Source organism: Triticum aestivum, chromosome 5D, assembly GCF_018294505.1.
Source record: "Triticum aestivum cultivar Chinese Spring chromosome 5D, IWGSC CS RefSeq v2.1, whole genome shotgun sequence".
Taxonomy (NCBI): Eukaryota; Viridiplantae; Streptophyta; class Magnoliopsida; order Poales; family Poaceae; genus Triticum; species Triticum aestivum.
Window position 1 is genome coordinate 243,943,375 of NC_057808.1, and position 25,985 is coordinate 243,969,359.

General features: G+C 46.5%; 1 protein-coding gene and 1 non-coding gene across 2 annotated transcripts; one reads left to right on the forward strand and one right to left on the reverse strand.

Moving 5' to 3' along the window:
* Positions 1 to 6,396: 6,396 nt before the first annotated feature.
* On the reverse strand, positions 6,397 to 25,348 carry LOC123124606 (histone-lysine N-methyltransferase, H3 lysine-9 specific SUVH1-like). Its single transcript, XM_044545193.1, has 10 exons — positions 25,228 to 25,348; positions 22,331 to 24,383; positions 20,586 to 20,656; positions 20,436 to 20,482; positions 20,216 to 20,224; positions 18,831 to 19,150; positions 16,958 to 17,089; positions 15,807 to 15,928; positions 15,380 to 15,626; positions 6,397 to 6,800 (listed from the first exon to the last, which is right to left on the reverse strand). The coding sequence occupies exons 2-10, from the start codon at positions 24,372 to 24,374 to the stop codon at positions 6,397 to 6,399; spliced, it is 3,396 nt and encodes a 1,131-aa protein (XP_044401128.1). The 5' UTR covers positions 24,375 to 24,383; positions 25,228 to 25,348.
* TRNAV-CAC (transfer RNA valine (anticodon CAC)) lies at positions 20,155 to 20,228 on the forward strand. Its single transcript has one exon. It is a non-coding gene; the product is annotated as a tRNA-Val (tRNA).
* Positions 25,349 to 25,985: the final 637 nt, after the last annotated feature.

Below are 25,985 nucleotides of genomic sequence, written 5' to 3' on the forward strand. Positions count from 1 at the left end.
CGTAAGTTCGAACCGAATATAGTTCGGCGGTGAGTCACCTGCCAGGGATAGGTTTTTAGTGAATATAGTACGTCGCCCATGGGCGAGTGTTGGAGGACGTTTGCGGCGCCGAACTTGAAGATCGATAATCGATCGAGTTCAGTATCCGCGGACTCTCAAGGTTCGGAACTTGTCACCGTAGATGAATCCGGGGTCCCGTTGATGCAGATATCATATGAAGTAAAATCTGTGTGCGGCTCCAACGCCGCGGGATCAACAGCCTTCATGATGGGGTTGAGCGTCCCATCTTCGGATGACTCGATCTGCTCCAGATCTAAGGCCAAAGTTGTTGCGGGAGCTATCTCCTGGATGGGGCCCGATGATAGGTTTAAGCCATGCTCATCGAGGTGAAGGGGAGCGGTGGCCGCGGTCTCGAATCCATTGAAGATCAAGTCTCCACGGATGTCCGCAACATAGTTCAAGCTCCCAAATCTGACCTGACGGCCAGGGGCGTAGCTGTCGATCTACTCCAGATGACCAAGTGAGTTGGCCCGCAGTACGAAGCCGCCGAATACGAAGATCTGTCCAGGAAGGAAGGTTCCCCCTTGGATAGCGTCATTGTCGACGATTGAAGGGGCCATCGAACCTTTCGTCGACGGCACAGTGGAACTCTCAATGAAAGCACCAATGTCGGTGTCAAAACCGCCGGATCTCGGGTAGGGGGTCCCGAACTGTGCATCTAGGATCGATGGTAACAGGAGACGGGGGACACGATGTTTACCCAGGTTCGGGCCCTCTCTATGGAGGTAATACCCTACTTCCTGCTTGATTGATCTTGATGAATATGAGTATTACAAGAGTTGATCTACCACGAGATCGTAATGGCTAAACCCTAGAAGTCTAGCCTATATGACTATGGCAATGTGTATATCTGTCCCTTCCGGACTAACCCCTCCGGTTTATATAGACACCGGGGGGATCTAGGGTTTACATAGAGTCGGTTACATAAGAAGGAATCTTCATAGCTGGTCGCCAAGCTTGCCTTCCACGCCAAGGAGAGTCCAATCCGGACACGAGTATGGTCTTCAGTCTTCATGTCTTCACAACCCATCAGTCCGGCCCAAAGGATAACAGGTCGGACGCCCGAGGACCCCTTAGTCCAGGACTCCCTCAGGACCTCTTCGGAAAGATTGTGTCTCGGTCATCCGTTTCTCAAACACCATGCAGTGCGAGAAATACAATGGAGGAGATCGAGTCTTGTGGGGAAAAGTGTGTAAACCTCTGCAGGGTGTACAAACTAATCATGGTTAGCCGTGTCCCCGGTTATGGACATCTTGAGTATCTGGTTCTTGAATTATTGATTTGATCTCATCACTCTTAACTTAATTTGTTGGGTTGTTAATTACTGTTTAATTGGGATTGAGATGGGGTTTCCATTCTCAATGTTTATCAACCAACTTGTTAGTTAAATAAAATATATTCCTTTGCAGTAGGGAAAAATTGGCTTTATGCAAAAATGATAACCATAGAGCCTCCACCAGCCATATGTAGGATTACCTGTTACCTTGTTCATTGCTCTATAGTGTTATTTTGCCAGCATATTCCATGTGCTGACCCGTTTCGGGCTGCAACGTATTATGTTGCAGACTTTTCAGACGAAGAGTAAGGCGCGCTAGGTCGTTGTCGTGCACTCAGCTATGTCATTGGAGTTGATGGACTCATTTACCTTCGAAGCTTCCGCTGTTATCGTATTTAGTTGGCCTTAAGACATATTATTGTAATAAGTTCTCTTTTGAGACATTTCGATGTAATAAGTGTGTGATTGAACTCTGTTATAAATCCTTCAAGTACTGTGTGTGTCAGCATTATCGATCCAGGGATGACACGTATGCACAGAGATTTGACCGCTTGAGGTCGGGTCGCTACACGAAGACCTAGGGCAATTTGAGGAAGCCCATCGCTGGAATATACAATCCAAGTTCTATAATGAAAAACTCCCACTAGTATATGAAAGTGACAACATAGGAGACTCTCTATCATGAAGATCATGGTGCTACTTTGAAGCACAAGTGTGGATAAAGGATAGTAACATTTCCCCTTCTCTCTTTTCTCTCATTTTTTTGGTGGGCTTCTTTGGCCCCTTTTTTTATGGGCTTCTTTGGCTTTTTTTTATGAAGTCCGGAGACTCATCCCAAGTTGTGAGGGAATCATAGCTTCCATCATCATTTCCTCACATAGGACAATGCTCTAATATGAAGATCATCACACTTTTATTTACTTACAACTCAATAACTACAACTCGATACTTAGAACAAAATATGACTCTATATGAATGCCTCCGGCGGTGTACCGAGATGTGCAATGACTCAAGAGTGACATGTATGATAAGTATGAACGGTGGCTTTACCACAAATACTATGTCAACTACATGATCATGCAAACCAATATGACAATGATGGAACGTGTCATAGTCAAACGGAACAGTGGAAGTTGCATGGCAATATATCTCGGAATGGCTAAGGAAATGCCATAATAGGTAGGTATGGTGACTGTTTTGCGGAAGGTAATAGGTGGGTGTATGGCACTGGCGAAAGTTGCGCGGTACTAGAGAGGCTAGCAATTGTGGAAGGGTGAGAGTGCGTATAATCCATGGACTCAACATTAGTCATAAAGAACTCACATGCTTATTGCAAAAATCTATTAGTCATTGAAACAAAGTACTATGCGCCTGCTCCTAGGGGGGTAGATTGGTAGGAAAAGACCATCGCTCGTCCCCGACCGCCACTCATAAGGAATACAATCAATAAATAAATCATGATGCGACTTCATCACATAACGATTCACCATACGTGCATGCTACGGGAATCACAAACTTTAACACAAGTATTTCTACAATCCACAATTACTCACTACCATGACTCTAATATCACCATCTTTATATCTCAAAATGTTAGAAGAGAGAGAGACAGAGGATTCGTGGAATTGTTCGTTGTATTGCTTGAGCCTCGTGGGCATATATATATATAGGAGTACAATGATCAACTTGAAGTACAAGACAAGGCATGACCAAACCCTAGTCTATCCTATACTTCCTAATAATCATATACTCAACATCTCCCTGCAGTCACAACGGCAGCGACACAGACGGTGAGACTAGAGAAGAATCCGAAGGCAAGCCGACGGACACCCCCCATAGTCGTAATGGTCGACGCATCGCGGAAGGCGTGGCTGGAGTGGAAACCGATGAGGTTGCTCAAGCAAGGTGGTAGCCCTTTGTACCGATTTGATGTGGCCGAGAGCGTAGGGTGGTGTAGCTGTTGTTGAGGTAGCCGTGCGTGGGACGCTGTGGTCGATGTCGATTCGGGGCGGTCGGTGCCGATATAACAGTTGTCGTGGACCAGGAAGAAGAGCGACGGCGGCGGCCTGAGGAGGCGGCTGCGTCTAGGTTAGAAGCACGACGATGGTGCTCGAAGTAGGCAAGGAAGAACCCGACAGCGTGATGAGGACCGACGCGGATGGTGGCGTTCTCGCGCCTAGGGAGGCGGCGCAACGCATACCACATAGAAGTCGACGCTACGGCCCGAAGGGGCGACGCAGCGGCAGCGCGCGGGTCGGGGCGATGGCGGGGAAGACCCCAGGGCGGTTGCAGGGACCGCGTACCACGCTCTCTATGGCCCGACGGGGCGACGGAGTGGCAGCGCGAGGGTCGGTGTAGCCTCGGGGCGGCCTGGAGCGGACGGCCTCGGGGCGGCGGTTGACCGCGGGCTGAAGCACTACGCCCCGAAGGGGCAACGTAGCGGCACCACGCGGGTGGGTGTAACAACGGGGACGGTCTCAGGGCGACAGCTGAGACCACGTGCCGCGGTGTTACGGCCCGAAGGAGCGACACAACGGCGGCGCGCATCGGTGCAGCCAAGGGAGAACCATGGGGCAAAGGCAGTGCGGCCCGACGGGGTGACGAACGGCAGCCCGTTGCTCGATCGGCGAAGAAACGTATATACTCGATGATTATCTTCACTGAATCCGGCAGAGACGCGCACATGCAATTGATCAGATGGAAGGCGCGACAGATGAGGCACCCGTCCGAGCGGCCGGACGATGCAGAAGCGCGCAATCGAGCGGACATGACGATGTACAAGGAGGCCGATCGAACGCAGATGCACAAGAGCAGCCACACGTGGAATGGTGGAACGTGCACGACCAGCCATGTACACGCAAGCTGCATGGAACGTGGTGTGCATCGATGGGCACCAACGGGATTGCTCCAGCCGCCAAACACGCCCGCGCGAGACCATGAGTGGTCGCGGGCCACGTGGCCACAACGACAGGGCAACGCAGGACTGTGCGGGCGACTGCCGTACCAGCGTACAGGACACGCGACATGTGAGAAGCAGAGGCGCCCTGTGGCAACCGGATCCCGTCGGAGTTGATGAAGATGCTGATGAAGTACACAAGTTGTAGACGATGAATGGCGGCGGGCGACGCAAACCGATCATAGATCGAAAAACCAAAAAGTAACACCGACCAAACGACCGGCGAGAGAGAAAAACCTAGAACAATTGATCGGAAAAAAGACACTCTAGGGCAGCCGATCAACGCGGTCGACGGACGAACCCTAGGTACGGGCGGCGCGGTCTCCGGCGGCGGTCATGGAGGCCGACCACCCCAGGGGCGGCGTGCGGGGCGGAAGCGGCAGGCGACGACTAGGGTTTGGACCGGTTAGGCTGATACAATGTTAGAAGGGAGAGAGAGGATTGGTGGAATTGTTCGTTGTATTGCTTGAGCCTCGTGGGAATATATATAAGAGTACAATGATCAACTTGGAGTACAAGACAAGGCAAGACCAAATCCTAGTCCATCCTATACTTCCTAATAATCATATATTCAACATAAGGAATCAAACTTCTCATAGTATTCAATGCACTTTATATGAAGGTTTTTATTATATCCCTCTTGGATGCCCATCATATTAGGACTAAATTCACAACCAAAGGAAATTACCATGCTGTTTAGAGAGACTCTCAAAATAATATATGTGAAGTATGAGAGTTTAATAATTTCTACAAAATAAAGCACCACCGTGCTCTAAAAAGATATAAGTGAAGCACTAGAGCAAAATTGTCTAGCTCAAAAGATATAAGTGAAGCACATAAAGTATTCTAATAAATCACGGTTCATGCGTGTCCCTCTCAAAAGGTGTGTGCAGCAAGGATGATTGTGGCAAACTAAAAAGTAAAGACTCATATCATACAAGACGCTCCAAGGAAAACACATATCATGTGGTGAATAAAAATATAGCCTCAAGTAAATTTACCAATAGACGAAGACGAAAGAGGGGATGCCATCCGGGGCATCCCCAAGCTTAGGCTCTTAGTTGTCCTTCCATATTACCTTGGGGTGCCTTGGGAATCCCCAAGCTTAGGCTCTTGCCACTCCTTATTCCATAGTCTATCAAATCTTTTACCCAAAACTTGAAAACTTCACAACACAAAACTCAACAGAAAATCTCATAAGATCCGTTAGTATAAGAAAATAAATCACTACTTTTGGTACTGTTGTGAACTCATTCTTTATTTATATTGGTATAATATCTACTATATTTCAACCCCCGATACAACCCATAGATTCATCAAAATAAGCAAACAACACATAGAAAACAGAATCTGTCAAAAACAGAACAGTCTGTAGTAATCTGTAACTCTAGAATACTTCTGTAACTCCAAAAATTCTTAAAATTAAGACAACCTAGGCAATTTGTATACCAATCTTGTGCAAAAAGAATCAGATCAAAAGCACGCCTCTGTAAAAAATGAGAATTATTTTCCTGGACGCAAAATTTTCTATTTTTCAGCAAGATCAAATCAACTATCACCGTAAGCCATCCCAAAGGTATTAATTGGCACAAACACTAACTAAAACACATGTAAACAAAGCCTATATGAATTATTTATTCATAAAACAGAAAAGAAAAATATTGGGCTATCTCCCAACAAGCGCTTTTCTTTAAAGCCTTTTAGCTAGGCATTGATAATTCGATGATGCTCATACGAAAGACAGAAATTGAAGCACAAAGAGAGCATCACCACATGACAAACACATCTAAGTCTAACATACTTCCTATGCATAAGCATTTTATAAGCAAACAAATTATCAAGGCAAGCAAAAACTAGCATATGCATGGAAGAAGAAAGAAACAATAACAATCTCAACATTACGAGAGGTAATTTAGTAACATGAAAATTTCTGAGACCATATTTTCCTCTCTCATAATAATTACATGTAGGATCATAATCAAATTCAACAATATAACTATCACATAAAATATTTTCAACATGATCCACATGCATGCAAATTTGACACTCTTCCAAAATAGTGGGATTAACATAGAATAAAGTCATTACTTCTCCAAGCCCACTTTCATAAAAAAAAATCATAAGATTGATCAAACTCCAAAGTAGCGGGATTATTATTTCCTAAAGTTGACACTCTTCCAAACCTACTTTCAATATTATTGCAAACATTATTATCATGAGGCTTAAATAAATTTTCAAGATCATAAGAAGCATTATCACTCCAATCATGATCATTGTAATAAGTAGTGGACATAGCAAAACTAGCATCCCCAAGCTTAGGGTTTTGCATATTATTAGCACAATTGACATTAACAGAATTTATAATAACATCATTGCAATCATGCTTTTGATTACAGAAACTATCAAGTATGGGTGCAATAGCAATGATCTCATGTTTAACATAAGGAACTATAGCAAATTCATCTCCATAAATATTGGCATCATCGCCACAAGAATAGCAAGCATCATGTGTTGGGAATCGTAGCATAATTTAAAATTTTCCTACGCTCACCAAGATGCATCTATGGAGTCTACTAGCAACAAGGGGAAAGGAGTGGATCTACATACCCTTGTAGATCGCGAGCGGAAGCGTTCCAATGAACGTGGATGACGGAGTCGTACTTGCCGTGATCCAAATCACCGATGACCGAGTGCCGAACGTACGGCACCTCCGCGTTCAACACACGTACGGTGCAGCGACGTCTCCTCCTTCTTGATCCAGCAAGGGGGAAGGAGAGGTTGATGGAGATCCAACAGCACGACGGCGTGGTGGTGGATGTAGCGGCTCTCCGGCAGGGCTTCGCAAGCTTCTGCGAGAGAGAGAGAGGTGTTGCAGGGGAGGAGGGAGGCGCCCAAGGCTTAGATGTTGCTGCCCTCCCTTCCCCCCACTATATATAGGGCCAAGGGAGAGGGGGGGGCGCAGCCTTGCCCCTTCCTCCAAGGAAGGGTGCGGCCAGGGGGGGAGTCCTTCCCCCCCAAGGCACCTCGGAGGTGCCTTCCCCCTTTAGGACTCTCCCTTTTCCTCTTATCTCTTGCGCATGGGCCTCTTGGGGCTGGTGCCCTTGGCCCATATAGGCCAAGGCGCACCCCTTACAGCCCATGTGGCCCCCCGGGGCTGGTGGACCCCCTTGGTGGACCCCCGGACCCCTTTCGGCACTCCCGGTACAATACCGATAAAGCGCGAAACTTTTCCGGCGACCAAAATAAGACTTCCCATATATAAATCTTTACCTCCGGACCATTCCGGAACCTCTCGTGATGTCCGGGATCTCATCCGGGACTCCGAACAACTTTCGGGTTTCCGCATACATATATCTCTACAACCCTAGCGTCACCGGACCTTAAGTGTGTAGACCCTACGGGTTCGGGAGACATGCAGACATGACCGAGACGCCTCTCCGATCAATAACCAACAGCGGGATCTGGATACCCATGTTGGCTCCCACATGTTCCACGATGATATCATCGGATGAACCACGGTGTCGAGGATTCAATCAATCCGTATGCAATTCCCTTTGTCAATCGGTATGTTACTTGCCCGAGATTCGATCGTCGGTATCCCAATACCTTGTTCAATCTCGTTACCGGCAAGTCTCTTTACTCGTACCGCAATGCATGATCCCGTGACTAACGCCTTAGTCACATTGAGCTCATTATGATGATGCATTACCGAGTGGGCCCAGAGATACCTCTCCGTCACACGGAGTGACAAATCCCAGTCTCGATCCGTGCCAACCCAACAGACACTTTCGGAGATACCCGTAATGCACCTTTATAGTCACCCAGTTACGTTGTGACGTTTGGCACACCCAAAGCACTCCTATGGTATCCGGGAGTTGCACGATCTCATGGTCTAAGGAAAAGATACTTGACATTGGAAAAGCTCTAGCAAACGAAACTACACGATCTTTTATGCTATGCTTAAGTTGGGTCTTGTCCATCACATCATTCTCCTAATGATGTGATCCCGTTATCAATGACATCCAATGTCCATAGTCAGGAAACCATGACTATCTGTTGATCAACGAGCTAGTCAACTAGAGGCTTACTAGGGACAGGTGGTGGTCTATGTATTCACACATGTATTACGATTTCCGGACAATACAATTATAGCATGAATAATAGACAATTACCATGAACAAAGAAATGTAATAATAACCATTTATTATTGCCTCTAGGGCATATTTCCAACAGTCTCCCACTTGCACTAGAGTCAATAATCTAGTTCACATCACCATGTGATTAACACTCACTGGTCACATCACCATGTGACCAACATCTAAAGAGTTTACTAGAGTCAACGATCTAGTTCACATCACTATGTGATTATCACTCAATGTGTTCTGGTTTGGTCATGTTATGCTTGTGAGAGAGGTTATTAGTCAACGGGTCTGAACCTTTCAGAACCGTGTGCTTTACGAATATCTATGTCATCTTGTGGATGCTACCACGCGCTATTTGGAGCCATTTCAAATAATTGCTCTACTATACGAATCCGGTTTACTACTCAGAGTCATCCGGATTAGTGTCAAAGTTCGCATCGACGTAACCCTTTACGACGAACTCCTTTCCACCTCCATAATCGAGAAAATTCCTTAATCCACTAGGTGCTAAGGATAAGTTCGACCGCTGTCATGAGATCCTTTCCCGGATCACCATTGTACCCTCTTGACCAACTTATGGCAAGGCACACTACATGTGCGGTACACAGCATAGCATACTATAGAGCCTATGTCTAAAGCATAGGGGACGACCTTCGTCCTTTCTCTATCTTCTGCTGTGGTCAGGTCTTGAGTCTCACTCAATACTCACACCTTGTAACACAGCCAAGAACTCCTTCTTTGCTGATCTATTTTCAACTCTTTCAAAATCATGTCAAGGTGTGCTGTCTTTTGAAAGTATCATCAGGCGTCTTGATCTATCTCTATGGATCTTGATGCCCAATATGTAAGTAGCTTTATCCAGGTCTTCCTTTGAAAAACTCCTTTCAAACAACCCTTTATGCTTTCCAGAAATTTTACATCATTTCGGATCATCAATATGTCATTCACATATACTTATCAGAAATGTTGTAGCGCTCCCACTCACTTTATTGTAAATACAAGTTTCTAACAAACTTTGTATAAACCCAAAAACTTTGATCACCCCATCAAAGCGTATATTCTGACTCCGAGATGCTTGCTCTGATCCATGGAAGGATCGCTGGAGCTAGCATACCTTTTAGCATCCTTAGGATCGACAAAACCTTTCTGATTGTATCACATACAACCTTTCCTTACGAAAACTGGTAAGGAAACTTGTTTTGACATCCATCTGCCAGATTTCATAAATGTAGCTAATGCTAACATGATTCTGACGGACCTAAGCATCGCTACGGATGAGAAAAACTCATCGTAGTCAACTCCTTGAACTTGTGAAAATACTCTTTGCCACAAGTCGAGCTTCATAGACGGTAACATTACCGTCCATGTCCGTCTTCTTCTTAAAGATCCATTTATCTCAATGGCTTGCCGATCATCGGGCAAGCTCACCAAAGTCCATGCTTTGTTCTGATACATGGATTCTATCTCGGATTTCATGGCCTCGAGCCATTCGTCGGAATATGGGCCCACCATCGCTTCTCCATAGCTCGTAGGTTCATTGTTGTCTAGCAACATGACCTCCAAGACAGGATCACGCATTACTCTGAAGTAGTGCGCATCCTCGTCATCCTACGAGGTTTGGTAGTGACTTGATCCGAAGTTTCATGATCACTATCATAAGCTTCCACTTCAATTGGTGTAGGTGCCACAGGAACAACTTCCTGTGCCCTGCTACACACCAGTTGAAGCGACGGTTCAATAAACTTATCAAGTCTCCACCATCCTCCCACTCAATTCTTTCGAGAGAAACTTTTCCTCGAGAAAGGACTCGTTTCTAGAAGCAATTACTTTTGCTTCCAGATCTGAAATAGGAGGTATACCCAACTGTTTTTGGGTATTCTATGAAGATGCATTTATCCGCTTTGGGTTCGAGCTTATCACCTGAAACTTTTTCACATAAGCATCGCAGCCCCAAACTTTTAAGAAACGACAACTTAGGTTTCTATAAACGGTGTCGTCTCAACGGAATTGCGTGGTGCCCCTTTTAAAGTGAATGCGGTTGTCTCTAATGCCTAACCCATAAACGATAGTGGTAATTTGATAAGAAACATCATGGTATGCACCATATCCAATAGGGTGCAGTTATGATGTTCGGACACACCATCACACTATGGTGTTCCAGGCGGTATTAATTGTGAAACACTTTCCACAATGTCTCAATTGTGTGCCAAACTCGTATCTCAGATACTCATCTCTATGATCATATCACAGACATTTTATCCTCTTGTCACGACGATCTTCAACTTCACTCTGAAATTGCTTGAACCTTTCAATAATTCAGACTAGTGTTTCATCAAGTAAATACACTCAGTATCGACTCAAATCATCTGTGAAGTAAGAACATAACGATATCCACTGCATGCCTTAGCATTCATTGGACTGCATACATCAAAATGTATTACTTCCAATAAATTGCTCTCTTGTTCCATCTTACTGAAAACGAGGCCTTTCAGTCATCTTGCCCATGTGGTATGATTTGTATGTCTCAAGTGATTCATAATCAAGTGAGTCCAAACGATCCATCTGTATGGAGTTTCTTCATGCATATATACCAATAGACATGGTTCGCATGTCTCAATCTTTTCAAAAATGAGTGAGTCCAAAGATCCACCTACATGGAGCTTCTTCATGCGTTCTACACCAATATGACTCAAGTGTCAGTGCCACAAGTATGTGGTACTATCATTACTATCTTATATCTTTTGGCATGAACATGTGTATCACTACGATCGAGATTCATTTTAGGTGCAAGACCATTGAAGGTATTATTCAAATAAACAGAGTAACCATTATTCTCCTTAAATGAATAACCGTTTTGCGGTAAACATAATCCAATCATGTTCAGCGCAACCACCAAATCTCGATGGTAGAGGGAGCATGCGATGCTTGATCACATCAACCTTGGAAACACTTCCAACACATATCGTCATCTCACCTTTAGCTAGTCTCCATTTATTCCGCAGCTTTTATTTCGAGTTACTAACACTTAGCAACCGAACCAGTATCTAATACCCTGCTGCTGCTAGGAGTACTAGTAAAGTACACATTCATATAACGTATATCCAATATACTTCTGTCGACCTTGCCTGCCTTCTCATCTACCAAGTATCTAGGGTAGTACTGCTTCAGTGACCGTTCCTCTCATTACAGAAGCACTTAGTCTCGGGTTTGGGTTCAACCTTGGGATTCTTCACTAGAGCAGCAAACGACTTGCTGTTTCATGAAGTATCCCTTTTGCCCTTGCCCTTTTTAAACTAGTGGTTTTACTAACCATCAACAATTGATGCTCCTTCTTGATTTCTACTCTCGCGGTGTCAAACATCGCGAATAGCTCAAGGATCATCATGATTATCCTTGATATGTTATAGTTCATCACGAAGCTCTACTAGCTTGGTGGCAGTGACTATGGAGAACTATCACTATCTTATCTGGGAGATTAACTCCCACTCGATTCAAGCGATTGTGGCACTCAGACTATCTGAGCACACACTCAACGATTGAGCTTTTCTCCCTTAGTTTGCAGGCTTAAGTAACTTGTCAGAGGTCTCATACCTCTTGACGTGGGCACTAGTCTGAAATCCCAATTTCAGTCTTCGGAACATCTCACATGTTCTGCGACGTTTCAAAACATCTTTGGTGCCACAATTCTAAACCGCACTGAACTATCACGTAGTCATCAAAACGTGTATGTCAGATGTTTCGTAACATCTACAGACGACGCTGAGGTTCAGCACACCGAGCGGTGCATTAAGGACATAAGCCTTCTGTGCAGCAATGAGGACAATCCTCAGTTTACGGACCCAGTCCGCATAATTGCTACTACCAACTTTCAACTAAATTTTCTCTAGGAACATATCTTAACCAGTAGAACTAAAGCGCAAGCCATGACATAATTTGCAAATACCTTTTGACTATGTTCATGATAATGAAGTTCATCTGATTATGAACTCCCACTCAGATAGACATCCCTCTAGTCATCTAAGTGAAACATGATCCGAGTTCAACTAGGCCGTGTCCGATCATCACGTGAGACGGACTAGTCAAGATCGGTGAACATCTCCATGTTGATCGTATCTTCTATACGACTCATGCTCGACCTTTCGGTCCTCCGTGTTCCGAGGCCATGTCTGTACATGCTAGGCTCGTCAAGTCAACCTAAGTGTATTGCGTGTGTTCCGAGGCCATGTCTGTACATGCTAGGCTCGTCAACACCCGTTGTATTCGAACGTAAGAATCTATCACACCCGATCATCACGTGGTGCTTCGAAACGACGAACCTTTGCAACGGTGCACAATTAGGGTGAACACTTTCTTGAAATTATTATAAGGGATCATCCTACTTTCTACCGTCGTTCTAAGCAAATAAGATGCAAAAACATGATAAACATCACATGCAATCAAATAGTGACATGATATGGCCAATATCATTATGCTCCTCTGATCTCCATCTTCGGGGCACCATGATCATCTTTGTCACCGGCATGACACCATGATCTCCATCATCATGATCTCCATCATTGTGTCTTCATGAAGTCGTCACGCCAACGATTACTTCAACTTCTATGGCTAACGCGTTTAGCAATAAAGTAAAGTAATTTACATGGCGTTATTCAATGACACGCAGGTCATACAAAATAATAAAGACAACTCCTATGGCTCCTGCCGGTTGTCATAATCATCGACATGCAAGTCGTGATTCCTATTACAAGAATATGATCAATCTCATACATCACATATATCATTCATCACATCTTCTGGCCATATCACATCACATAGCACTTGCTGCAAAAACAAGTTAGACGTCCTCTAATTGTTGTTGCAAGTTTTTACGTGGTTTGTAGGTTTCTAGCAAGAACGTTTCTTACCTACGTATGACCACAACGTGATTTGCCAATTTCTATTTACCCTTCATAAGGACCCTTTTCATCGAATCCGTTCCGACTAAAGTAGGAGAGACAGACACCCGCTAGCCACCTTATGCATCTAGTGCATGTCAGTCGGTGGAACCTGTCTCACGTAAGAGTACGTGTAAGGTCGGTCCGGGCCGCTTCATCCTACAATGCCGCCGAAACAAGAAAAGACTAGTAGCGGCAAGAAGAATTGGCAAACTCAACGCCCACAACTGCTTTGTGTTCTACTCGTGCATAGTAACTACTCATAGACCTGGCTCATGATGCCACTGTTGGGAATCGTAGCATAATTTAAAATTTTCCTACGCTCACCAAGATGCATCTATGGAGTCTACTAGCAACAAGGGGAAAGGAGTGGATCTACATACCCTTGTAGATCGCGAGCGGAAGCGTTCCAATGAACGTGGATGACGGAGTCGTACTTGCCGTGATCCAAATCACCGATGACCGAGTGCCGAACGTACGGCACCTCCGCGTTCAACACACGTACGGTGCAGCGACGTCTCCTCCTTCTTGATCCAGCAAGGGGGAAGGAGAGGTTGATGGAGATCCAACAGCACGACGGCGTGGTGGTGGATGTAGCGGCTCTCCGGCAGGGCTTCGCAAGCTTCTGCGAGAGAGAGAGAGGTGTTGCAGGGGAGGAGGGAGGCGCCCAAGGCTTAGATGTTGCTGCCCTCCCTTCCCCCCACTATATATAGGGCCAAGGGAGAGGGGGGGGCGCAGCCTTGCCCCTTCCTCCAAGGAAGGGTGCGGCCAGGGGGGAGTCCTTCCCCCCCAAGGCACCTCGGAGGTGCCTTCCCCCTTTAGGACTCTCCCTTTTCCTCTTATCTCTTGCGCATGGGCCTCTTGGGGCTGGTGCCCTTGGCCCATATAGGCCAAGGCGCACCCCTTACAGCCCATGTGGCCCCCCGGGGCTGGTGGACCCCCTTGGTGGACCCCCGGACCCCTTTCGGCACTCCCGGTACAATACCGATAAAGCGCGAAACTTTTCCGGCGACCAAAATAAGACTTCCCATATATAAATCTTTACCTCCGGACCATTCCGGAACCTCTCGTGATGTCCGGGATCTCATCCGGGACTCCGAACAACTTTCGGGTTTCCGCATACATATATCTCTACAACCCTAGCGTCACCGGACCTTAAGTGTGTAGACCCTACGGGTTCGGGAGACATGCAGACATGACCGAGACGCCTCTCCGATCAATAACCAACAGCGGGATCTGGATACCCATGTTGGCTCCCACATGTTCCACGATGATATCATCGGATGAACCACGGTGTCGAGGATTCAATCAATCCGTATGCAATTCCCTTTGTCAATCGGTATGTTACTTGCCCGAGATTCGATCGTCGGTATCCCAATACCTTGTTCAATCTCGTTACCGGCAAGTCTCTTTACTCGTACCGCAATGCATGATCCCGTGACTAACGCCTTAGTCACATTGAGCTCATTATGATGATGCATTACCGAGTGGGCCCAGAGATACCTCTCCGTCACACGGAGTGACAAATCCCAGTCTCGATCCGTGCCAACCCAACAGACACTTTCGGAGATACCCGTAATGCACCTTTATAGTCACCCAGTTACGTTGTGACGTTTGGCACACCCAAAGCACTCCTATGGTATCCGGGAGTTGCACGATCTCATGGTCTAAGGAAAAGATACTTGACATTGGAAAAGCTCTAGCAAACGAAACTACACGATCTTTTATGCTATGCTTAAGTTGGGTCTTGTCCATCACATCATTCTCCTAATGATGTGATCCCGTTATCAATGACATCCAATGTCCATAGTCAGGAAACCATGACTATCTGTTGATCAACGAGCTAGTCAACTAGAGGCTTACTAGGGACAGGTGGTGGTCTATGTATTCACACATGTATTACGATTTCCGGACAATACAATTATAGCATGAATAATAGACAATTACCATGAACAAAGAAATGTAATAATAACCATTTATTATTGCCTCTAGGGCATATTTCCAACATCATGTTCATCAAGGGATATTTCAATCAAATCAACGGAATCATAATTATCTCTAGATTCGTGCATATCATTATTTTCTTCCAAAGCAACGGTCATTCTCTTAATAAATTCCTGAACATAGGCATTATGAGCATAGTTTTCATAGCAATATTTAAGTATGTCAAAATTTTCAGACTTGTAGAGAGTAATATCATACTTTTCAATCCAAGAAGCAACTTCATAAGTTTCGATATCATAGTAACTATAAACACCCTTTTCATAAGAAGATAATATTTCATTATCATTAAACTCACATAGGTAGGGAAGGTGTTTTTTAGGGTTCTTAGAGCAACAAGTAAAATCAAAAAGTTCACAAAGATTCCAAGCATAACATAGCAAACAATTTATTTGATTCCATAAGAGTCTCCCTTTTTCAGACAAACAGTGACGCACAAAATGAGCATGCTCATCTAAAGATTTTCCCTCAACTAAACTAATTGGCGTTTCAGCACGAGCACATATGGATCGAAGATGATCCAAGTAGAAAACTTTAAGTGGGTCCATAAACTTTGTTTCTGATTTTTAATAAACACACAATTATACCATGCAAACGAGCAAACAATCCAAGTAAGACATAAAGGCAAACGAAAGAAGGGGCGAATAAAAAGGCAAATCTTTTTGTATTTTTCTGAAAACGTTTTTGAAGTGGGGGTGAAGAAAAAGAGAGACGAATGACGAATAATGTAATGCAAGAGATGAGAGTTTATGATGGGTACTTGGTAGGCTTGACGTAGATCTCCCCGGCAATGATGCCAGAAATTCTTGGGTTTTTTGGTTTATAGATCTGAAAATAAAAGATTGCAAAATAGTAGATCGGAAACTAATATGATGGAAAATAGACCCGGGGGCCATAGGTTTCACTAGAGGCTTCTCTCATGAAGGCAAATAATATGGTGGGTGAACAAATTACTGTCGATCAATTGATAGAAAAGCGCAAAGTTATGACGATATCCAAGGCAATGATTATGTAATATAGGCATCACGTCCGTGTCAAGTAGACCGACTCCTTCCTGCATCTACTACTATTACTCCACACATCGACTGCTATCCAGCATGCATCTAGAGTATTAAGTTCATAAAGAACGGAGTAATGCCTTAAGTAAGATGACATGATGTAGAGGAATAAACTCAAGCAATATGATGAAAACCCCATCTTTTTATTCTCGACGGCAACAATCCAATACGTGTCTTGCTACCCCTACTTTGTCACTGGGTGAAATCATGCAAGATTGAACCCAAAGCTAAGACCCTCTTCCATTGCAAGAAAATAATCCAGTTGGCCAAACCAAACCGATAATTCGAAGAGAAATACAAAGATATCAAATCATGCATATAAGAATTCAGAGAAGGTTCAACTAATATTCATAGATAAGCTGATTGTAAATCCACAATTCATCAGATCTCGACAAACACACCGCAAAAGAAGATTACATCGGATAGATCTCCAAGAACATCGAGGAGAACATGGTATTGAGAATCAAAGAAAGAGAAGAAGCCATCTAGCTACTAGCTATGGACCCGTTGGTCCGCGGTAAACTACTCACGCTTCATCGGAATGCCAATAGGATTGATGTAGATGCCCTTCGTGATCGAATCCCCCTCCGGCAGGATGTCGGAAAAGGCCCCAAGAAGGTTGCGGCGGTGGAAAAGTATTTCCGTGGATGCTTCGGGTGGTTCTGAAATATATGTGAATATATAGGAGGAAGAGCTAGGTCAGGGGGTCACTGAGGGGCCCACAAGGTAGGGGGACGCCCCACCCTAGGGCGCAGCCTCGTGGCTCTTCTGACTTGCACTCCAAGTCCCCTCGGTGTCTTCTGGTCCAAGAAAAATCATCGTGAAGTTTTATTCCGTTTGAAATCTGTTTAGTATTCCTTTTCCACGATGCTCAAAAACAAGGAAAAAACAGAAACTGGCACTGGGCTCTAGGTTAATAGGTTAGTCCCAAAAATAATATAAAATAGCATATTAATGCATATAAAGCATCCAAAATAGATAATATAATAGCATGGAACAATAGAAAATTATAGATACGTTGGAGACATATCACGCCCCTAGGCTTGTCGCCTCCTGGTGGGTCCCCTTCTGATAATTCTTTCGCCAATAATTTTAATACATTTCAAAGTAATTCTCCATCAATTTTCAGCTCATTTGGAGATGTTCAGAAAAATGCCTCTGATGTAGCCCTTTCCGGTCCAGAATTTCAGCCGCCGGCAGTCTCACTCTTCATATGAAACTTGCAAATAAGAGAGAAAAGGCATAAAATTGTATCATAATATGAAATAACAGTCCATAATGCAAAATGGACGTATCATAGACCCCAATGTGACGATAATTGGGATTCTCCCCGGGAACGACTGTAATTTGATGAGTTCATGTATTCACTATATGCTAAAGATTTGTTCTGATTCTCTATTAAAATGAGCGCATTAATTACCCTTAGTTTTCATTAGGACACCGCTGCCACAGGAGGTTAGGACAAAAGATGTCATATAAGTTCTTATCGCAAGCACATATGACTATATACAGAATATATACCTACATATGATCGATGAATTGGAGCTATTATACATTGCTCTATGTTGTGACAGTTACATAATGTTGTGACATTTTAATATTATTGTCTTTGCTCAAGTTACTACTAGTGTTATTGTTGATGTTGCTTTGCTACTATGGCTATCTCTGCTATCATATTACCGTGCTACTAATAAATTGCTGCAAGGAAGTGACTTCTCAGGTGTGGTTGAATTGAAAACTCAACTGCTAAGTCTTATAAATATTCTTTGGCTCCCTTTATGTCGAATCAATAAATTTGGGTGAAATACTACCCTCGAAGACTGTTGCACCCCCTATACTCATGGGTCATCATTGTGTTGCTTGTATAGAGCTTGGACTATAGGTCATACTCCATGATTTGCAGCCACTCGGTGGTGCATGGTTGACTTGATTAATACAACCGGACCATTGGTTGCACCAATGCTACCCAAGAGAGCCTTGAGTGTTGTTGGATGGGATGGTCACAGTGTGCATTAATAGTCTTGAATATTACTCCAAAATCTCTCAGTGGTTTCATCCGTCCCAACCGATGCATCAAGCAACACATTCATCCAAGCATGTCACAAAGCAATTTCTTCGTCTTGGGAAAGTTGTGTGTCCTCGATTTCTTGTTGCTTGCTTGACTATACACATGATATTCAACCTCCTCCACATCGGGATCATCGTTCTCCTTGGTATCTTCTTTTTTTAGCATACCTAGCACTATCATAATCTAGATCGCCGAGGCCTTGGATGTGTGACAGATGCAGTTGAGACATGAAGCCTCCTCCTCCACACTACAATCAACAACAGCAAGCTCATAAACCCCACAGCCGCAAACATTCATCAATGTGCCGGCCAAAAAATAAAAGGCAAATTTTTTACCCCTTCGGAAAATCATCGAGCTCTTGGCGGCCATGGTCCTCGGCTGGTAAGCGTCTTCATCGCCTTCGTTGGCTTCCTCGCCCGCTTGCCGCCGACCGGACCAGCGCGAGGGTGACCGAGCATCGTCACGACCGTTTGGGGCCTTGATGCCCGCTTCATCGACGGGGCGGCAGTCCGCAACATGTTCTTCGTCCCCAACCTCTTTCTTGATGCGGTTGGCGGCAGCGGACGACGGGGTAGCGAAGTCACCTTCCAGTTCTATTCCGGCCGGAATCGATGGATGTGGTGGCGGCAACGGCGGTGGCAGGAAGAGGTGGCGCCTCAAATAAAAGTGAGAGTGGCCGAAATTATCATGAGAAGTGGCGCAGGTTGAGTAAAAAAACAGGAGTTTGTGCTGCCTTTTGGGGTGTCCTTAAAATTTTGCTTCTCTGAACGTCCAAGAGTTCGGTTAGGTACATTTAGCTCCTTATTTAGCTCCTCTAAGGCTGCGCTTGGAATGGATGTATTGAAATGCGGGTTTATTTTCTATACGGGTGTAATTTACCGGCCGAGTGCAGTTTTCAGGCGGAAACGAAAACGACGGGCGAAGGCTTGTATTATTTACAAGTGTATTTGAAATGAAAACGACAATGCATACACGGCCTAAAGGGTTTTATGAGATCGGCTAGCGATGCTCTCACCATGCACCTAGCGCGTGCTATGTTTATGCTTGTTTTGTATACTTGATTTGGTTTTCTCTGTGTGTTTTAGCCTCCTTTGCGCGGAGTTTTCCTAGCAATTTAAAGACGTGTCCGAGAGAAGAGTGTGCTTGGATTTATTTGAAGCGTCGTGTTCGTAGATACCGACGGTCCGGAGGAAAAAGAATAGAAGGGGGACAAAAGCGCAATCGGATCGCTTCTGGTGCAAGTGCATTTCTTTACTTGCATCGCGTGCGTCAACAAACCCTTTTCGCGTGCACGTGTTGAGGCTGGAAGGAATCGGACGGCGAAATTGCTCTACACACGATGTGCCCTGGCCGATCTGTGCACGACAAAACAATCAAGCGGCCGCTGCTCCTTTGTGGACCAGATTCCTACCGCTGGATTCGATCGTCGTCTGCAAATCGTCCAAAAGTTGTCGTCCGCATAGCATTGCTCATCGGACGGGCTCGTTTGCATCGACGCATCCTCTGAGCCATTATTAATCCCGTATTTTATCAAGGGGTTGCTTAGGCTCTAGATTGATTATTGATGACACTACCTTTTGATTTGTCGGTGCAGATACCTTTACTCCATCAGAGTAAGAATCTATAAAATAAACAGATTTTAAGATTCCTGTCACAAAGGTCTGGGTGGTGTAGTTGGTTATCACGTTAGTCTCACACACTAAAGGTCCCCAGTTCGAACCTGGGCTCAGACATGTAAACATTTTTTGAAGTTTTTTGCTCCGCAAGAGCATAGATTTTACAAAAATCTGATCAAACTTGGCATGCTTCTTCTACAGAGGACATCAAGAATACCAAACCAAACAAGGTCCTTCACTTTCTTGCATTCACAGAAGCAGCTCAGAGAGTAAAAGCAGCAGCAGTAATATAACAGTAAGTAAGAACACATGATACTAGATGGTTCATGTCTTATAGATGACAGCTGCTGCATGATTTGCACATGACACGCCTGCATATGCAACATGTACTACACACGATTTTGCATCACAAAAGCCACCAGACACTCTTGGCCACCACCGGCATACAAAATACTACAGAGGACGGCTGCCTACTCTGAATGCTCCCTTGTCCAAAATACAGAGACGCTGGCTACTCCGCTGGACCGCCCAGCCGCGATGTACTCCTACCATACACATACAGCAGCTTAATAACCTGAAAAGGAGAACAATATCAGCATCAATTTGGCGGCCAAGGCACAGATTGGAGACAGATAGTTACGTTGTCTACTATGGAGGAGATCCATCTTTGACGCCCGCGTCGCCCCCCGCTCGGGCGACTCGGGTGGCCCCCAACCCTAGCCGCCGCCGGGGCCTAGCCCATCTTCCTTCCTCCTCCCGCCGCCGCCGGAGGACGCCGCCGGCTTGCGCCCGGAGGCCGACGGCGGTGGCGGGGGCTCTTCCTCCCTCCCGCGTCTCAGGGGTGGCGGGCCCCCAACGTGCGTGGAGGTGCGGCCGATCTAGAAGCGACGGCGTTGGCTTCGACGGCGGCGGCGGTCGGCCCTGCCTCGGGCCACGGGCGGCTGCTGCGGCGGCTGGCCTGGATCGGGCGGCGGCGCGATGCGGTCTTCGGCGGCATGTCATCTGGCTTTAGATCGGCGGCGGCGTCGAGGGCCTGGTGGACTGCTTGGCGGCACCCATGGCAGATCTGTTCTGGCCGGTGTAGCCAGTGGTGGTGGTCATCTTCTTCGTCGGTGGTGGCCGGCCAGAAGCTTGGTGATCGGATCTCGAGATCCATCATCTAGTCCCGGCTGCGAGTTGGGGAGACATGGTTGCCGGTGAAAACCGAGCCGACGGCAGGCGATGGCGGCGTTCTACGCCGTTACCTTGATGAAGTCATCGTCGTGTAACTACTGTCGACCCACTCGTGCTGCTCCGGGGGAAACCCTAGGATCTGGTGTTCCAGATCGGACGATGGCGGCACTGCGGTGTCGTTTCTCTCTTGGGAGCATCGTTTGTGGAGCAGCGCTAGAAGTCAGAGGCAGGAGGTGGAGCGGCTTCATCTTGCATGGAGCTTCGGTGGAGATGTCAAGTCATGCCTGACCGACAGGTGCTACGCTTTGTCATGCCTGGTAGGCAGGTGCTACGCACGACAGATCTTCCAAGGACTTCAAGCTGTGTCGGTTGGTGGTACTTCGCAGCATGGCGCTGAGGTGTATCAGTGGCGACCGCGACGTGCTCAGCTATTTGCGCGCAGGGAGGAAGTGCCGTTGGGCGCCGTGGTGGCGTCGACGATAGCTTGACCGAGCAAGGTTGATGCATCAGTACAGTTCTGAAGATGGAGCGGTGGCAGTTGGCGGCGGCGGCCTCTGAGAGCACGCCGGACCAGTGTGTGCCCTAGACCCGGCAAGTGGCTAGGTTGGGGTTTCAGGTCTTAGATGTTAGGCTTGGTTGCGATGTGTGTTTGGTATTAGGCCCAGGCTATCTGCGCCCCTTCATCAACTGGATAGGTGTAGCGACAGTTTGTTGCTTAAACGGCAGGTTTAGTCTTACTGTTGTATGACTTTGTAAGGTTTTATGAGAATAATTAATAAAGTGGCCGTATGCATCGCCCAGATGCAGAGGCCGGGGGTCATCCTCCTTTTCTAAAAAAATGGAGTAGTGTGTAGGATACGTTCTTCTCTAGCAAAGACACGACTAATAAATCCATCAACATCAAGTGACGAGTAATGACAATACATGTCGTGTGACAAAACACGTACTACTTGTTAAACATGACCGGGAAACCTAGAAGGAACAGAGATAATGACATCTGTTTAGTTACCTTGTTTACGCCCAGCATAATTTGTGTCAGAAAGAACCTCGACAGTTTGCAGATCCACATAAGCATGGCCTGAGCTTGCAAGCCAGGGGAGATTTCCCCTTGATGCCCGGAGGAGCCCCTCTTATGCCATAATCATATGTCAGCTCAGTCATGGGAGGGATATGTTTCATGGCGAAGAACATGATATGCGGATAACTGTTATCGGTATGGTCATATTGCACAGCCTGCCAGAGTAGATTCGGGGAGCAGCTATGGTTGATGAAACGAGCAACGTTGCCAGCATCCTTTGCACTTATGACGACAGGAAGTCTCTTAAACCTCTCAGCTGTGGCATCATCTGCACCTTTTTCCTCAAGCAACTCTGCACCCAGGTTCCATCTTACAGCCTTGTCATTTGGACATGTTGTGCGAAAGGTGTACTCGTCCTCCTGGACATCCATGCTCATGTTGGTTTCGTCCATGACTTGACCGGCGTACTCGCAAACGAATGCGCCGGCACGGATCGGGTCCCATGATCGGAGGCCCCATCCACGGTCTCTGGTCCTGAAAACCTCGAAGTTGAGCTGAACACCTCTCTGTGCAACCCTGTTTCGACAGTCCTTGGTACAATGGCAGTCACGAGAGCACTCGTAAAGCATCGGAACATGCCTCGCGAGCACCCCGTCTAAGTTGTAGGGAAGATCGCCGCCATTCTGCCGCGCGCACGAACAATTGGGGTCACCTGGCATGCACACACTAGTGCACTCACAGTGGTGCAATGGCCTGTTCCTACTAAGAGGTCTCGAGTGCTTCACTCCGGTGACATACTTGAAGTGGCTCGGCCCCCTTTCGCCGTCGACTTCGTTGACAAGGCACACAGGCAGGATCTCAGCCCCTGATGATAGATCCAGCACCATGGCATTCTCTCTTGTGGCACGGTTCGCCTTCCACTTGTCTGTCATCTTCCAGACTGAAAATCCGTCAGGCTGCCCCGGCTCCCTCCTCAGCCTGTACTTGAACACGCTGAACCCGCTCTTGGCCGTGTCCATCCAGGAGTCCTCGATGCGATACACCCCATCGTAGATGTAAACCTTGCCTGCTGTGATGGAGAAAGGGTCCCGCGCACTGCGCACCACCCTGATCTGGTTCTTCTTGCTGGCGCTGTTGCTGAGAGCAAGGTTTCCTTTCTCCAGCTTCTGGTCGTGCTTCTCCTTGTCCTTGCGCCGGCTGTTGCCTCCTTGGCCCGTGTACACCAGGGTGTCGGTCTCATCCTCGACGTTCTCGTATCCGCCGGACGAGATGATGCTCACGGCCAGGCTCTCGTCCCTCCCGGCAAGCTTAGCCGACAGGTAGTCGATGCCGGCCATGGATGGCGCATGCAACCCCACGATGCACATCTCAATCCTGTAGAAGAAGATGTCTCCGATTTCGACGCCCGGGACGGGGCCTATCGTCTTGAGGCTGTTGATCTTCAGGTTGTTCTGGTTCATGAGAACACTGGCCTTGAGGTCGGCGCGCCTGCCCAAGCCCTCCTTCTCATCCAGCTGCAGCGTCCGGCGCCGGAGCGAGTCGAACATGGCCATGGTCGCTTCCACCGCCTCCCTTGGGTTGTCCGATGTGGAGGGCCAGCCGGCGAGCTCCTTGCTGAGGCTCCTCCTGATCGGTCTCTGCTTGGTGTTGACTGCAGTGGAGTCTCCAGCCTGCCGAACCTTCTTGGCTGTCCTCTTGGGTGAAGATGAAGATGGTTTCCTCTTCTCGGAAGCAGGAGTGTAGTCTTCATCCGACAGTTCCTCTTTGGGTCGCCGCGCGGGAAATGCTGCCGAGATTGGTGTGGCCTTGAGAGGAACTGCGGACCCTGGCCCTGGTGACGGCCCAGCAGATGAAGCTGGAGCTGGCCCAGGGTGTTGCTGTGGTGGCGGCCCAGCAAATGAAGCTGCACCCGGCCCAGGGTGTTGCTGTATTGGTGTGATGTAGAAGAATGGTGGGTCAGATATTGCCACATCATACCCGGGAGGGGTAGGGAACATCGGCGCCAGTGAGTGCAATGGCTTCGGGTCCAGTGGCTGCTCCCCAGTTTCTGCTTCGTCAATCAAGCTCCCCATGGTGAACTCCTAGCAGTCGCAAAAACAGGGTAGACTTAATAGATGCTAGCTGATGTATATGGAAGATCAATCAAATATATATATATGATCAACGAAGAATAGCATCCATGTAAACATGTAAGTTCAGAACATTGTATCAGCTTCAAAACAGGACAAAACTGTATTATCTTGTGAAGCGAAATGCGCGGAAACAGAAAAGTTTCATATTTTGATCACTAGCTTGTTGGCTAGGTGGAATTAATATTAATCTTTATGCGATGGTGGGAGTGTAAAAATGGCATATTGACTGACGTGTAGGATTTGTTTGAGATCTTTTTTACACTTGTTAAAAGAAGTGTGATCTTTTTTACACTGTACTCTTTTGAAGAAAAGGGAGGACAGTTTTTTTTAAAGAATAAATATGTAGATTCAAGTAATGATATGAACTTTTGAACTGAAAGAAGAGGATCTTGTGAAGTGCAGCAAGCAGAAAGAGAGGAAAATCTTCTTTCTATCGAAACAAAAGAAACAGAGGAAAACACATGTGCTGCTCACTATTGTGTTACTTTGTGTCGAAGTATCCATACCATATGAATGTAGTGCAGATTGGGGTTGTTTTAAACCGACAGAAAACACATCTATTTTCAGCATGCTACGTTCCATGTTCTTTCCTCCTCACATATGAACCAAAAATGCCGGTATCGCCAGAAAGAAGAAACAAAGAGTGGCCAGAAGAGGAACGTTGAGGAACCCAGAAAAGAGTGGCTATTTCTCCACAGATACGATCATCTAAAACCTAAAGCTACTACCCAAGAACGCCAGAAAAGGAAACCACAAGAACCAGCCAACAATGATTTGCCGGGAGATGACTGACCTCGAGGACGCCGTCGAAGCGAAAGCCCTTCCTCTCTCCACCGAAGCGCTCGCTGGTGCGTTGTGGTTTCACTTCTTTGGAGGCCACAGGTGGGGTGGTGTGGTGGGGTAAAAAGGGCACTTGCCTGTGCTGTGCCACTGCTTGGGGCTCCCCTCCCCTCGGTGAAGCCGTCTCAGCTCTCAGGGCCTACACGTGTAGTGCCAGGCGGTCGTGTCACCGGTCACGCGCTGGCAAGGCTCGCCTCTTGGGCTTCTGCGCTTTCGCTGTCCACCGTTGGATCGGTCTCGAGATCCGTGCTGCTGGAACCGGCTGGAAACGGTTCAACGCTGCTCACCGGTGGCAGCTTATTAAGACATCTGCCGGTCAAAGTCACTTCACTTCACTTCGGCCTGGCAAAAAGGTCACTCCAATACACGAACATAGCCCAACTCCAACGCGCCATCTGAAATGGACGTCCGATTTGTCTGGATTTTGTTTGTTTGGGATGATAATGAGGCCGTGTCTGATCGGATTGTGGATGCGACGGCCGTGCGCCCAACGCGCGGCTGCATTTCGGCCGCATCTCGCCGTTCTCCCAGCACAGTACATAAAATGAAATTGATGCATATGAAATGGTTCAAATCAAACATAGCTCTCAAATAGTCTTTACAACCCAATCGAAATATGTTTGCATGAAAAGAAAACAATATCAAATTGTCTTACAACCCAATCGAAATTTGTTTGCATAACAAGAAATTAAACTGATAGATCTATTGGTA

Excerpts from the sequence above, each read along its gene's own strand:
- LOC123124606 (XM_044545193.1), bottom strand. The coding sequence starts at position 24,374 with ATGGGGAGCTTGATTGACGAAGCAGAAACTGGGGAGCAGCCACTGGAC. Across the intron at positions 15,929-16,957 it reads TATTGGCATTCCGATGAAGC|AAACAAAGTTTATGGACCCA; the intron begins GTGAGTAGTTTA and ends ATTAAAAATCAG. Across the intron at positions 15,627-15,806 it reads TAGATGAGCATGCTCATTTT|GGTGTTTATAGTTACTATGA; the intron begins GTGCGTCACTGT and ends TCTTATGAAAAG.